The 16,290-nt window shown below is 39.9% G+C and overlaps 1 protein-coding gene across 1 annotated transcript in view; it reads right to left on the bottom strand.

Annotated features, from left to right (window-relative positions):
- The window catches only part of Tex14 (testis expressed 14, intercellular bridge forming factor), a 128,572-nt gene that overhangs the window by 27,164 nt on the left and 85,118 nt on the right, over positions 1 to 16,290 (bottom strand). The window contains exons 19-24 of the mRNA XM_029568096.1: positions 12,785 to 12,866; positions 9,770 to 9,832; positions 7,370 to 7,497; positions 5,641 to 5,846; positions 3,702 to 3,798; positions 1,661 to 1,735 (exon numbers count right to left, since the gene is read on the bottom strand). Of these exons, the coding sequence (XP_029423956.1) occupies positions 1,661 to 1,735; positions 3,702 to 3,798; positions 5,641 to 5,846; positions 7,370 to 7,497; positions 9,770 to 9,832; positions 12,785 to 12,866 (651 nt within the window). The remainder of the gene's footprint in view (positions 1 to 1,660; positions 1,736 to 3,701; positions 3,799 to 5,640; positions 5,847 to 7,369; positions 7,498 to 9,769; positions 9,833 to 12,784; positions 12,867 to 16,290) is intronic.

The raw sequence follows: 16,290 nt of genomic DNA, 5'->3' as shown, positions 1-16,290 counted from the left end.
TTACATGGTGACTGTCGAGAAAAAACAGGAGGATTCAGAGGCAAAGTATCAGCTATTGTCAAACTGTAAAGAAGCCTACAAGTACTACCTTAAGTCATGGCCAAGGAATAAATGACACAAAGAGTTGACCTGAGCAGGACAAATGTGAGATGCATTGACCACTCTCAATGATTATGCTGTTTTAAGAAGAGTGACTGGAGAGGAAGAATTTGCAAAGACTACAGAGAGTTCAAAAGGTAGAAAGCAAGAATAGGGGTGTTGCCACTAAGAGCCTGGTCAAACAACCCTGTAATACTGGCAGAGAGTTTCAGTGGGGTAAGAATGGGGCTATAGAGGATGTAGCCAGTGGGAGAGTACTTGTCTAGCATGCACAAATCCCTGGGTTTGATCCCTAACACAGATAAAAGAATGGAGGGAGGAGGGGAGGGAGAGGGAAGAGGGACAGAGAAGGAGGGAGCGAGGGAAGGGGAGAGGCCTATAGCAGAGGCAGAGAGAGGAAGAAAGGTTTAAGAAGTTCTGGCTCTACCTCTACTCAAGTTCATTAGGTCAAAGGACAAGAGCTGAAGGCTATGATAAGGAATCTAGAGGATGTCTTTGCCCTGAGTTAGAACATTAAGTCCTTATTCCTTATGATACACAAAACCTCAGAGATCCTGAAAACTAACCCTAAGGAAATTCTCTGTAGGTTCTGTACCAAGAATTGAACCAACTAAAGATGAGGCTTGGTCATATAGGCTTCTGGAGGAACAAATTGCCTGTTTCCAAGGTCTCTATAACAATACACTATTACTTTCAACATCAGCCTAGCTACAAATAAAATTAAGGTACTACTGCTTAGTCTCTGCCAGAAAGGGAAAATTCTGGTTTCATTAGGCTTTGTCTCACTGACTTCTTGCAATTAGGAAAGAGATTTATTTATTCACAATTCAATACCTCTAATAACTCTTCTATTAGCAAAATTGGAAGTACAGGTGTCTTGGCCTAAGCAGTCAGATTGAAGGCCTACAAGGAATAGCTGGTTTGGTTTGGAAGGGAGATAAGAATTCCTTTAATCAAAGAACTTCATCATCACCTGGACATGGTAGTACATGCCTATAATCCTAGCACTTGAGAGGCAGAGAGTTCAAGGCCAGTCTAGCTGTGGAGTAAGTTCTAGGCCAGCCTGGGCTATGGAGCATAACTCTATCTCATAAAAATTAAAACAAAACAAAAACTTCACAAAAATGAAAAGTTCAAAGGGCATGGTGGTTCACACCTTTAATTCCAGCACTAGGGAGGCAGGGGCAGGTGGATCTCTGTAAGATAGAGGCCAGCCTGATCTACATAGCCAGTTCCAGTCCAGGTAGGGCTACAGTGAGACCCTGTCTCAAAAAGACAAAAAAAATTTTTTTAAGTTCATCATCATAAACCACTTGAATGTTATTTTACCTTAGAATCTTTACCACAGACCCATTAAGTAATAAAATGACAAAAGGAATAGGCCAATTATTTCAGCCATGCAGTAGCCTACTTGATTGAAAAACTGTCCCTTCCTGAATTTGTACATTCAACCACACCTTTTTGTATTAGTGTTCATACCTAAGAAAAAGAAACGATATTATGATGAATGACCACAACCAACAGGAACCAAAGAGTATATTTTATAATGAATACCTCTTACCAATTTCATCAAGTAGCTCCTGAGCTGGTGGTGGAAGCTCATCAATATGATGCTGTGGGGTGGCTTCCACTAGTTCTTTAAAAAGATAAAGGAGAAAATGACTTAACACCCTCGTAAACCTGAACTGCAGTTTGCGAGGCTCTCCATGGACTTGTCCTGAAGCTTTCTCAATGATGAAAGAGACTAAAGAGGAAGGAAGTACCTTACATAACATTTCTAGTAGAGGCCTCCTCAATGTATGAGGGCCTTCACTTCTTTTCCCTTTCATCCCACTTAACCGCAGTCTATGCCTCTCTCTTCCTAAGAATACTTGAACTAGGTAAGGTAAAAAATTTATTAAGAGTCCCCTCTAGACCAGGGTTATTGTAAAAATAGAGGTTCTGGACCAGCTACAACAAACAAAAACATAAAGCAGAAAGCCTTTTCTCTATAGATGATCAGGCAAGGAGACCAACTACACTTTGGGTCTTTTCCCAAATGCTCAATTATAACTAAAACCTCTCAATATAATACACAAAACCTCTCTTCCCTGGAGGGAAATTCCAAGAGCTATACTAAAGACATTTTTAAAATTACTTCAATAAAAGCAATGTGTCCCTTGGGACTGGAGGGATGGCTCAGCAACTAAGAGCACTGTCTGCTCTTGCAGTGGACCTTGGTTCAATTCCCAGCACCCGTCTGTCTGTAACTCCAGTTCCAGGGGATCCAACACCCTCTTATGATCTCCATAAACCCTGCATGACATGGGTGCCCTTACATACATGCAGGCACTCATACACATACAAAATAATAAAATATTTTTTTAAAAAAAGCAATGTGGAGCCAGGCATAGTGGCACACACCTTTAATCCCAGCACTCAGAAGGCAGAGGCAGGTGGATCTCTGTGAGTTGGAGGCCAGCCTGGTCTCCATAGAGAATGCAGGCCAGCTGCAGCTACAGGGAGACCCTGCCTCAAAAAGATTCAAAAAAAAAAAAGAAAAGCAATGTGTCCCAAAAGTTAGTAGCACCCTCAGCTAGTGTGATTTGGAAACTGTCTTCTAAGAATCTATACTAAAGAAAGGATCAGAGTTTCAAATACAAAAGGTAAAAACTAGAAAATAATATAATCTTCAAATAAGAGAATGGTTAAGCAACGTATATAGACTAGATTATCATGTAGCTATTACATATTTATGAGTATATTTAATGACAAGAGGAAATCCTCAAAGTATAACTTTATTTTATATTTTAACTCTTGATATCTATATATATGTACATGTATATATAGATATATATTTCTAGAACTTCTTACTCTGGCAAATATCAAAATCCATAGATGCTCAATTTCCTAATATAATTAAAATGACATAGTATATGATTGCTTGTAATAGCTAATACAATGTACATTTTATGTAAATCACTGTTACATTGTTTTAAAGGATAAGAAAAAGCAGTTATACATGTTCAGTACAGATATAATCTGTTTCAAATATTTTTATCTGGCACTAGTTAAATTCACGGATGTGGAATTCACAGATAAAGATGCTATCAAGGGGAACAAGGAGACTATAAGTGATACATCATGGCATGGTTATACCACTAAAATGTGTTCTATATTTCCAAAACTATGAAACAAGATAATGCAACAAAATTGTGAAACATGGCAAATTATGGTAAGGTTAAATAATCATTTTGATTTTTAAGCTTTCCTTTATTCCTCAAGTTTTCTATAATGTTTTTACTTTTATAATCAGAGAAAAATGACACTTTTTGTTTGAGCCAAGTGTAGTATCAAAGATTAATGAACATCAACGTAAGCCTCCTTAAATTGTCTTACTCTTATTAATTTCTTTGATAATAGCCAGGCATGGTAGCACATGCCTGTAGTCCCAGCCCTTGGGAGGCAGAGGCAGGTGGATCTACTGTGAGTTCAAGGCCAGCCTGGTCTACACAGTGAGTTCCAGAACAGCTGGGGCTACAGGGAAACCCTGTTTCAAAAATTAAATAAATAAATAAATAAATAAATAAATAAATAAATCTTTGATATTAAATTCATGGTACCTCTGGGCAGGCTTTTTCTCTGGGTGGCATGGGTTGATGTCACAGATGCTATAGAAATGTTAGAAGCAGCAGCCAAAGCACATGCAGACATTTTTTTCTATGAAAATAAGACATAAACATGTAATCAGTATGTATATTGACTAAAAAGGCACATACATACAGCTCAATCATTTCCATTTTTTTGCAGAGTAAGTCACAAACTCAAGTCACTACCTCTGGGAAGGCTCCTGAGCCCTATCTGCTCAGCACTTGGTGCTTTACTTTGTGTTATACCAGGCCTGTCTTCCTCATTAAGTAGTAAGCAACTTTGAGGCAGGGCCTGCGTCTTAGTCAGGCTTGAATAAAGGGTGGAGGGAGCCTGACATGGTGTCTGGCACTTAGAATCTGCCCAATTAAGTTTATTGAGTCAAAGCATAAAATTCCTTGTTATTTCCTTATTTCTGAGTGAAACTTTTATGAATCAAATAACAAAAGATATTTACAATCAACTTTCCATTGACTGCTAAAGATAATATTATCTATCAGTCTGCCCATAGAGTCAGCTAAAAGTTTTTTTAAGATTTATTTTATTTTTTATTGTGTGTCTCTCTGTCTATCTGTATTCTTAAGTGTGGATACCCACAGAGACCAGAGACCAGAGGTGTTGTGTATCCCCTGGAGTTGAAGTTACAGGTGGTTATGAGCTGCCTGATATGGCTGTTAGGAATCGAATTCTGGTCCTCTGGAAGAGCAGTACTCTTTACTGCTGAGCCATCTCTCCAGCCCAAGCCAAAAGTTTGTTAATGAGCTGAATTAAGTAAGTAAGGAATTTATGGTTTTCTTTAAAAGATTAAACATGTGAAATATGAGGGGGAAAAAGACAAAAGAAGGCTGGAGAGATGGCTCAGCAGTTAAGAGCACTGGATGCTCTTGCAGAGGACCTGGATTTGGTTCCCAGCACCCACATGGTGACTAACAACTTTCCATAACTCCAGCTCCAGGGGATCCAACGCCCTCCTCTGACCTCCGTGGGCACTGCACAACATGGGTGCACTCACATACATGCAGGCAATATACTCATACATATAAAATTAAAATATTTTTTAAAAAGACAAAGAAGAGCTCAATGAAGGGAATAAGGTGATATAAAATGAAATGTTCTTCCTGCTGGCTGTTAGCTCAGGAATTAATCAGGGAGTTCAGGGAGATCAGTCAAAAGTCAGGGAAGGCCAGATGTAGTGCCATATGCCTTTAATCCTAGCACTTGAGAGGCAGAAGCAGACAGATTTCTGTGAGATTGAGGCCAGACTGGTCTCCATAGTGAGTTCCAGACCAGTCAAAGCTACACAGTGAGACTCTGTCTCAAAAATGAAAAAAGGGGGGTGGGGGCAGAAAGCTGGAGAGATGGCTCAGGAGTTAAGAACACTTGCTGTTCTTCCAGAGGACTGGGGTTCAATTCCCAGCACTCACATATCAGCTAGCAACCATCCATAACTCCAGTTCTAGGGGATCCAACATCCTCTTCTGGCCTGTGCAAGAATTGCATGAACATGGTACACTTATATACACACAAGCAAAACATTTATACACATAAAATAAATAAAAATAATTAAAAAAAATTTTTTGGTCTTTCGAGACAGGGTCTCCCTGTAGCCCTAGATGGCCTGGAACTTACTATGTAGACCAGGCTTTCTCCTGAGTGCTTGGATTAAAGGTGTGTGCCACCATGCCTAGCTCTAAAATATTTTTTTAAACTCAGAGAAGTAAGCAGGGGAGATTTCAAAGAAGAAGCAAAACTTAAGCCTCCTACAACACAGACTCAGAAGAGACCCAGGGGAGCCTAGCAGGAATCCAGCATTATTCTTGCTTCTCAATGGATATGGAGAAATCTTAACCCTTTGTGTCACTGAGGCCCTCAGACTGACCCCATGAAAGTATAACACAAAACCATGAAACTTACAGGATCAATCTGTCTTGCAGGTAGAGTTCTAGAAGAAGCAAGGAGAGACTCTAGGCTCTTAGCTCTCTCTCGGACAGTTGTAAATTTAACAGACAAAGTTCTCATAGATTCTTGACTATTCCAACAAAGAGTAGATCCTGTTTTAACTTGGAATGTGCTATTTTCAAGGCAGTCTTCATAGTGACTAGCAGTTGAAGAAATTGACTCTTAGAGAAAAGAGAGTAATTGAATTCTTTATATTATAAACAAAATAACCACAGAGCTGTAACTATACCAGGGATTTTTCCAAATTGTTAATAACTGAAACAACTATAATGTGAAATAGCTCCTCAGGTCTAAAAAAAACCTCTACATTCTGGGATGGAGAGATGGCTCAGCAGTTGAGAGCACTTGCTGCTCTGGCAGAGAACCTGGGTTTGGTTCCTAGCACCCACATGGCAGCTAACAACTGTTCATAACTCCAGTTCAAGGGGATCCAACACCCTCTTCTGACCTCCATGGACATAGGATGACATGGGTGCTCTTACATACATACAGGTAATACACTCATACACATAAAATAATAAAATATTTTTTAAAAACTCTACATTCTAAGGTTCTTAAGACACTAAAAATAATCTAAACCTGGTCATCAAAATGAAATAAATGGAAATTAAACCACAATTATATTATAAATAAGGACACTAAAGAGAAAATATTTAATGCTGGTTACATATGGCAGTAGACATCAAGAACTATATGTTTGGGGGCTGAAGAAATGGTGCAGCAGTTAAGAGCACTTGCCATTCTTGCAGAGGACCAGGATTCAGTTCCCAGCACCCACATGGCAGCTAACAACTGTCTGTAACTACAGTTCCAAGGCATCTGATGCCCTCTCCTGGTCTCTGTGGGCATTAGGTGCATGTGATATACTTACACATAGGCAAAACTCTCATACACATAAAATACAAATTTTAAAAAAGAACTATATGTTTGAGCACAAGGTGCTATTTTTAAGTTTCAATTTGTAGAAAGTTCTGTATTTCTGCTGTAAAGTCAGCAGTGCTTAAAGTATAGAGTAGACTCTGCATGGGAATGTTTACATCACTGAATTCTAACACAAACTTCCAAGCAGGAAGTAAGCCATCATCACTACCCTTTGAATTAAAATTCAGGTTGATAAGCTACTGCCTCAATTTCCATGCATCCTAAAAGAAAATTAGAAAACACAAGTTGGTTAAAGGAAATTGGGTTTATTACAGTTTTGCTAAGCCAGGGAGAGAAAGAAAACAAGAATTCTTTATTTTTCTCCACTGTGCCTATGGCATTCTTAAAATTTATAGGAAATCATGAGACAAAAGCCCGGGTAGTGCTAGGGATATATTTCAGTGGTAGAATGCTTGTCTACTTTTATAAATTCCTAGATTTAATCTCCAGTACCTAAAAAACAAAACAAAGGGAGATATGTAGGTTTAGCTATGAGTCATTTTCTGAGGAAGGGGTGGCTCAGTGCTAATACTCAACTTGCTTCCATTTGCAACAGGTAATCTTCAGCATGGAGGATCTGTCATACTGTTACATCATCTCTACCTAGCAGCCTATGTAATTATTCCTTTCAGCTTTGCCCTAAAACAACTTTGCTCTAGGAGAAAACAGCCACAAGGTCTGATTCCCAACCTGACTTCCCAGGGAAAATAGGCAGGGGTTGTGAATTCCACTTCTAAACCATTTTCTCCTTGTGCATGATTACCTGGGCTGAGTGGAGTACTGACACTAGTAGGTGCATGGTTTAATTTGGGTGTTTTGCATGAGGTTTCCTTAAAATAGCCATCTTGTTCATAGGAGATACTGGACAGGTCTTGGATGTCTGTCAGTGATCTAAAGAATTAAGAACATACAGTTTGCTGGGCACAGAGGTGCAAGCTTATTATCCCAAAATTTAGGAAGCTATGCCATGAGGTCAAGGTCATCCTAAGCTACATAGTGAGTTCAAAGCTAGCCCAGGCTTACATAGTAAGACCCTATCTCAAAAAACAACAAATACAAACAAACAAAAAACCCACAGTAACTATAAAATGTTTAGAAAAATGGAACAATAAATTCCTTATTGAAACTTCTTTGATTGCATTGGTGCTGTCTCTCTGTCTCTGTCTCTGTCTCTGTCTCTCTCTCTCTCTCTCTCACACACACACACACACACACACACACACACACACACACACACCAGGCTGGGTTTGAACTCACTAGGTAAGGCGGCTGTCCTTGACCTCATGATCCAACTGCTTTAGCCTCCAGAACATTTGGATTACAGGTATGCATAACCATGTCCTGCTCTGACAGACAGAGTATATTCTTAACAGAATCATTATTCAGCAATAGGTCAGATTTAAAGAATATCTTGAAAAAATGTTAAGAAATATCTTAAGGGACTGGAGATATGGCTCAGTGGTTAAGAGAACTTACTTCTCTTCCAGAGAACTGGGATTCAGTTCCTATCTCCTACAAAGCACTTGATAACCCTCTGGAATTTGATGTACTGTATGTACATGGTGCACTTAAATACATGCAAGCAAAACACTCATATATATAAAATAAAAATAAATATTTTAAAAAGAAATATCTCAGGAAGAGATATGCTGGAGAATGGCTCGGAGGTTAGGAGTGCTTACTAAGCTCTTTCAGAGGATCTAGGTTCAGTTCCCATCACCCACATGGTGTGTCACAAATCACCTTAATTCCAGTTCCAGGGAATCCAATGCCCTCTTCTGGCCTCCTTGGGTTCCTGCATGCATGTGGTACACATAAATTCATTCAGGCAAACACACACATAACTAAAATTAATTAATTAAATTTTTCCTGGTCTTTTTGAGACAGGGTCTCCCTGTAGCTCCAGCTGTCTTGGAACTCACTATGTAGACCAGGATGGCCTTGAACTCACAGAGATCCACCTGCCTCTGCCTCCCAAGTGCTGGGATTAAAGGCGTGCGCCACCACACCTGGCTAATTAATTAATTTTTAAAAAGAGATGAGGGGTTACAGGGATGGCTCAGCAGTTAAAAGAACTGACTGCTCTTCCAGAGGACCCAGGTTTGGTTCCCAGCATCCACATGGTGGCTAACAACCATCTTTAACTGCATGGGAATTACACGACATGGGTGCACTTACAAACATGCATGCAAAACACTCATATATATAAAATATAAATAAATAAATAAATAAACAAATAAACAAATAAATAAGTAAATAGAGATGCTGGGAATGGTAGTTTGCTCATGTTTATAATCCTAGAACTTGGAGGCTAAGGTAGGAGGATAATCACAAGTTCGAGGCTAGCCTGGGCTACATAGTGAGTCCAAGGACAGCCTGTGCTAGAAAGTGAGACCCAAGCCAGGCATGGTGGTGCACACCTTTAATCCCAGCACTCAGGAGGCAGAGGCAGGTAGATCTCTGTGAGTTCAAGGCCAGCTTGGTCTACATAGTGAGTTCCAGGAAAGCTGAGGCTACAGGGAGACCCTGTCTCAAAAAAGACCAAAACAAACAAACAAACAAAACAAATAACAAACAGCCAGGGCACAGTAGAATATGCCCATAAATTTACTCACCCCCAAACAAGAAAGAAGCAAGCAAACAAAAAGAGATACTGAGCTAGGAATATAGCTTAGTAGCAGAGGACCTGCCTAGCATGTGAAAGACCCGAGGTTCTATCCATGGTACCACAAGACAATAATGAAACTACAAAAATATAACTTGAAAATTATTTTGGCAGCTAAAAAAATTATTTCCATATTTGAAAGAATATTTGTGTAGAAAACAGATTTAATCCCTCTTAAGTAGTAAACTGATCATCATAAGCTATTACTAATAATAATCATATCAATTTAATGGCATATTTTTGGTAAAAGCAGAAACAGTCACATTAATTCTACACATAAAAATGCTAAGAATGAGCCCGGTGTGGTGATGCACACCTGTAATCTCAGCACTAGCTGGTAGAGCAGGCGGCTCTTTTTGAGTTTGAGGCCAGCCTGGTCTAGATAGCAAATTCCAGGCCAGCCAGGGCAATATAGTGAGACCCTGTCTCAAAAAAACAAAACAAAAAACCCAACATGACTTATACAAATATCCTTGGGCTACCCTTTGGTTGTCATACATGTCTTTCTCTTTCAGTTCCTTTGGTGCCTCCTTTAATGTCTGTTCTTGTTCATCTTCAATACTGTGAAAGAAAGAATAAAATGAATGAATCCTCACTGTCAGTGATGTGTATTAAATTGGTAAAAGGAGCCAGGTTACTAGCAATGGAAAGAGCACTAAGTTTAGAAGTACAAAGTTTGGGTTCTGGGTCTCGCTCTGGTGCTATCTAGCCACAAGTTCTTTGACATGTCTAGACCTCAATTCCTCTCCATAGATTAAATACTGTCAAAGGGGAAGCCAGCTCTGAAATCAGCCAGTAACTCTATATGATTGGGAGCAAGCTCCTTAGAAAGCCATTAGAGCTTAGGAACTTTGCTGGGAGGTAGACCTTGGAGCAAACAATACAGCCATGAGGCTTCAGCAACTGACAGCTTCTTAGTGTAGAGTAACAAGAAAGGCTGAAAGAGACTTGAACTAAAAATTTCAAAAAGGATACTGACAACAAACTTGACTTATTTCTACTTTAACCAAAACTTAGGATTCATTTTCAGTATTAATGGAACATATAACAATAAGTAGATCCCACACTAAATCTTTCCCTTTCTTTACTTTTTTTTTTTCAGATGATTTCTCACTAGGTAGCCCTGGCTGGCCTGGAACTCATCTACTAGACCAGGTAGCCTCCAACGCATTGAGATCTGCCTGCTTCTACCTCCCCGACTGGGAGTAAAGAAGTGTGCCATTACACCCAGCCCTGTCTTTATATTTTTAATCCTTGTAGCAATCTGGTGAGATCAACGACATAGAAGGATGTGGATTTTAGGTTGACTTGTGACTTTATTAATACCTTTCTCCCAAATATTTGTTTCTTCTTCTAAGCACATCACAAAATAACATTTTTTTACATAAATGATCACATGACTTCTTTTAACAGTGAACTATGAGTAAAAAATGATGAGTCACTTCTAGGCAGAAACTTTAAAATCCAATGCACAATTCAATAGGTCCCATTTTTCTTGCCTCAGCAATAAAGAAAAACAGAGGCGGAGCCTTCCTTAAGCCACATCCCTTTTAGAAAGTAATACATTACAGAAGAGCCCTAAGCCAACCCACAAGCCATGGACATGAGGCACAAACAAACTTTTTGGTGCCTGTAATCCCAGCATTTGGAGAACTGAAGCAGAACTGCTGAGTTTCAGGCCAGCCTGAGCTGATTGGTGGGCTATAGTGTGATACCTCGACTCAGAAAGAAAAAGGAGAAAGAAAAAACAAACTTTTTTAGAAATAGGACCTCCCTATAGTCCCAGCTGGTCTGTAACTCACTATGTAGATCAGGCTGGCCTTGAACTCACAGAGATCCACTTGCCTCTGCCTCATGAGTGTTGGGATTAAAGGCATGTGATACCACGTCCAGCTCAATTTTTGTTGTTTTTAAACTACTAAATGTGGGGAGGTGAGCAATGTGTTTTTCTTTGTACTACAGTCTATCTTTAATAGCTAGCTGTATGACCCTAGAAAAAATACTTATATTATTTGACCTTTGTTTTTCTTCTTGGCAAAATGGAGATAAGTATACACATCTCAAAGGAGTGTGGAGTAAATTAAAAAACAATATAATGACCTGGGCGTAGTTCCAGTACAGCTGGGGCTACAGGGAGACCCTGTCTCAAAAAGACCAAAGGGGAAAAAAAGACAATATGCTAGATAGTTAGGAATACTATTTTCTAGTTATAGCTATTATAATTAAGGAAATGGAAGCCCAAAGAGGGAAAAATAAATTGAATGTTATAAACTAGTATTTGTTTGTTTGTTTGTTTGTTTGTTTTTTTGTCTTTTTGAAGCAGGGTCTCCCTGTAGCCCCAGCTGTCCTAGAACTCACTATATAGACCAGGCTGGCCTTGAACTCACAGAGATCTGCCTGCCTCTGCCTCTCGAGTGCTGGGACTACAGGCGTGCACCACCACGCCTGGCTTAAAGGTTTACACTGCTCCCCTATGAGTGTCACCAACTTTTTTTTTATGTGTATGCGTGTATTGCCTGCATGTAGGTAAGTGCACCTGTGTCATTCAGTGCCCACAGAGGTCAGAAGAGGCTGTCAGATCCCCTGGGACTGGAGTTATGGACAGTTGTTAGCTGCAATGTGGGTACTGGGATTCGAACCCACGTCTTCTGCGAGAACAACCAATGTTCTTAACCACTGAGTCATCTCTCCAGCCTACTTGTTTTTTAAATTATAATTTTATTTTGAAGCCAGGCATGATAGCACACTTGGGAGACTGAGGTGGGAATATTGCTGTGAGTTTGAGGCTAGACCGGGCTACATTGAGAATACCAGGCCAGCCAGGGCTACATACCAAACACACACACACACACACACACACACACACACACACACTCTTCAGTGGTACATGCCTATAATCCCTGCACGTCTGCACTTGGGAGATAGGGGCAGGAAGACTAGAAATTTAAGGTCCTCCTCAGCAATATACTAAGTTTGAGACCAGTCTGGACTACATGAGACTCTGTCTCTAAAGAGAAAGAGACGGGGAGGGAGACAGAGAGGGGGAGGCAGAAGGGGAGGGAGAGGGAGAGGGGAAGGGAAAAGGAGAGATTGAAAGTTGCTTGTTTGAACTTATCACAATGGTGACAGCATGCACAAGACTCATGCAGGCTCAAACCAGACATTTCTTGGGAACAAATACCCAAAAGTTATATTGTTACTTTTAATTCCTATGTCAATATTCTTAGTAAGAATTACTATTCCTATTTTAAAGATGGGACAATAGAGGGGCAGAGACCTAAGACCAAGGTCATATGTAGAGAATGTCAAGAATCAGGATCTGAAAATAAATAATGACTCCTTTTCACTACCCCTCAAATTCTGCTCAACAAGTCCTTAAAAAATGTAAGCTGCCCAAAACTAATTTTTATGATAGTGGCAATACACTGGAGACAAGCAATGCATAAATATGGCACTCTCACATTTGAACATTACTTCTGAGACTGAAACTGAGTAAGACAGTAACAGCCATACCATTGCGTAGGTTGGAACCGAGGCTCAGTCAAAATCTCAGCATTCTTTCCAAAGATTTCTCTTATTTGGAACTTCTCTTCAACTGAAATAAAGAAAACATTTTTACTGAATTATTTTTTTATTTTATTTGTTAGATTATTATTTTTAAAATTTTATTAATTTTTATTTATTGCGTATGAGTGTATATAAGTGTACCATGTGCATATCTGATGCCCATGGAGGCAGAAGAAGGCATTGGATCCCATAGAACTGTAGTTAAGGATGGTTGTTAGCTGCCACATAGATGCTAGGAACCAAACCCAGGTCCTCTGGAAGAGCAGTAAGCACACTTAGCTACTGTAGTATCTCTCCACAGCTTCCTTCCACTAGATTTTTCTTTTTTCTTTTTGGTCTTTTTGAGACAGGGTCTCCCTGTAGCCCCAGCGTGCCTGTAATTTGCTATGTAGATTATCTCAGGCTGGCTATGTACAGCAGACTGGCCTCAATCTCACAGCTATCTGCCTGCCTCTGCCTCCTGAGTGCTGGGATTAAAGGCATGCACCACCATGCCTGGCTATTATTTTTAATTCCAGATCAAGGAAAATTCTAGGAAATGAAAATAATAATCTGGGGGCAGGAGAGATGACTTAGTAGTTAAGAGAATTTACTCCTCTTACAGAGGACCTAGGTTCAGTTCACAGCAATTATATGGAAGCTAATTACACTAATAACCATGGTAGAAAAAGCCAGGGGGCCTCACATCTTGTTCTGGTCTCGTTGGGCAGCAGACATGCATGTGATGCACTTACACACATGCAGGCAAAACACTCATACCTTATATAATAAAAATAAATCTAAGCCAGGCATGGTGGCGTATGCCTTTAATCCCAGCACTCAGGAGGGAGAGGCTGGTGGATCTCTTCAAGGCCAACCTGGTCTACAGAGTGAGTTCCAAGCCAGTTGTGGCTACAGCTACAGGGAGACCCTGTCTCCAAAAGACCAAAAAGAAGAAAAAAGAAAGTCATATGGAAACCTACGACTGTAGAAGCTTCTTAAAATACATACATATATAAAGAGTTTAAATGGAATTACCCTATAATGGGGAGTAGCAGGGCAATGACCCTACCAAACACCACAGGCTAGCAAATAAAAAACCCAGTGCCAGGAATGAGCTCCCTCTTTTGGAGATGTTGACCAAGGAGATCACATAGCCCCTCAGACAATATTTGTTATTGCCACTGCTCTTGTTACTCTGGAGAACTTGAGGGTAAGACCCTATTGCTGAAGACACTATGTATGTAAGTTGTAGAACAAACATGGAGAAATCAAACTGGTACTGACCTCCAAGCTTCATCTCTACTACCTAGCTTTCATAGTGCCGGAAGGTGCTATACATGCTACAGGAAGAAGAATGTATCATCAACCTTACCCAGCTAAGAACACTATGTGCTACAATAACAACTGGCCTGGCAAGATATACTCACAAAAGTTATAGGAGTTATAGGAGTAACTAACAACTTTCTGATGGGAATAAAGATCCCCTTCACAAAATGGAGTCCACACCTGACATTGTTATCAGAGCCAAAAACCTGCAGCTACATAGGTCATAGGTCATAGAAGAGACTTTGCTACTATTTTTTTAATGTGTATGAGTGTATTTCCTGCATGTATGTGAGTATACCGTGTTGTGCAATGCCTTGGAGGTCAGAAGAGGGCTTCAGATTCCCCTGGAACTGGAGTTAAGGGACGGTTTGTAGCCACCATGTGGGTGCTGGGAATCAAATCCGGGTCCTCTGCAAGAGTAGTCAGTGCTCTTAACCACTGAGCAATCTTTCCAGACCCGAGACTATTACCCTGCTAAATGGACATAGTATTAAACTGACTCCTAATGACTTATTGTTATAACCATAGATTACTGCATCTCTCAGCTCCCATCAAAGAAGCTTCTTGCAGCAGATGGCAATTAGCACAGAAACGCATAACTGGTCAACATGCAGAAAATAGGAGACTGCAGAGTACTCATCCCTAAATGGAATACCTTTATTACACTCTCTCCTCCCAAAGCTCAGGGATCACTGCAGAAGAGGGGGTAGAAAGACTGCAAGAGTCAGAGGTGGAAAAGAAAGAAAGAAATGCAAAAAAGAAAAGAAAAAGAGATCATTCTCTCCTAGATAAGCCCAAATCTATGACCTCCTGTGTCTTACTTTCTTGTGTGTCTTTCTGTCTCTGCCCTCATGCTTAAGTCTATATTAAAATATCTTTAGTAAAATCCCAATTCTGCTTAAAAGAAAAAACGAATCAAAGACTCCCAAGGGTTGAGTCTGCACTGTTGGCTCTACTAATTTTGCTAAGATACTAGCATGGAATCAACCTAGATGTCTATTAACAGATTAATGAGTAACTAAAATGTGATATCTATACACAATGAGTTGTATTCAGCTATAAAGAAGAATGAAATTGTCATATGCAGGAAAATAGATGGAACTGGAGATTATCATGTTAAGCAAAATAAATCAGATGCAGAAAGACAAATACTGCATGTTTTATTTCATATGCAGAATCTAGATTTTTAATTTTGGGGGTTTATTTATTTTTTTATTTTATGTATATGAGTGCTATGCCTCATGTGTGTAAATATACCCATATCATGCAGTGCCAATGGAGGACAGAAAAGGTTGTCATGTCAATATCCACTGGAACTGGAGTTATGGACAGTTGTTAGCTGCTATGTGGGTGCTGGGATTCAAACCCAGGTCTTCTCTAAGAACAGCCAGTGCTCTTAATCACTGAGCCATCTCTCTAGTCTCAGAATCTAGATTTGTTTTTTAAAAAAAAGTATGTGTGTGTGATGAAAATAGAAGAGGGACTATTTGGGGGAAGGGGACTATCAAGAAGGAATATGGGGGAACAAAGGAGGGTAACAAATAACTGAATACAAGCAAAGTACCTATGTGAATGTATGACAATGTCATAACAAAAATATATTATTCTGCTGAGTATGGTGGCACACACCTTTAGTCCTAGCACTCAGGAGGCAGAGGCAGGTGTATCTCTGTGAGATTGAGGCCAGGCTGATCTACACAGAGAGTGTCAGGCCAGATGGGGCTACAGGGAGAACCTATCTCAAAAAGACCAAAAATACCTATTACTTTGTACAGTAAGTTTATTTTATGCTTTTTGGGGTTTTTTTTTCAGATAGGATCTCCCTGTAGCCCTGGCTGGCCTAGAATTCACTATGTAGACCAGGCTGGCCTCAATCTCAGAGATCCACCTGCCTCTGCCTCCCAAGTATTGGGATTATAAGCACCTGTCATCACGCCCAGTTTTTACTTTGTGTATTAATTTTAATAGTGTAAGTTTTTCCAGGTATCCTGGTGTACACTTTTAATCCCAGCACTGGGAGCCAGAGGCAGGCAGATCTCTGTGAGTTTGAGACTGGCCCAGTCTATAGAGTGAGTTCCAGGCCAGCCAGGGCTACCTAGTGAGACCCTGTCTCAAATCCTAAAAAAAGAAAAAAGATGCTAAGC

This window comes from Nannospalax galili, unplaced genomic scaffold (genome assembly GCF_000622305.1).
Source record: "Nannospalax galili isolate Female #2095 unplaced genomic scaffold, S.galili_v1.0 scaffold879, whole genome shotgun sequence".
NCBI lineage: Eukaryota > Metazoa > Chordata > Mammalia > Rodentia > Spalacidae > Nannospalax > Nannospalax galili.
This window is presented reverse-complemented; position numbering and strand designations above follow the sequence as displayed.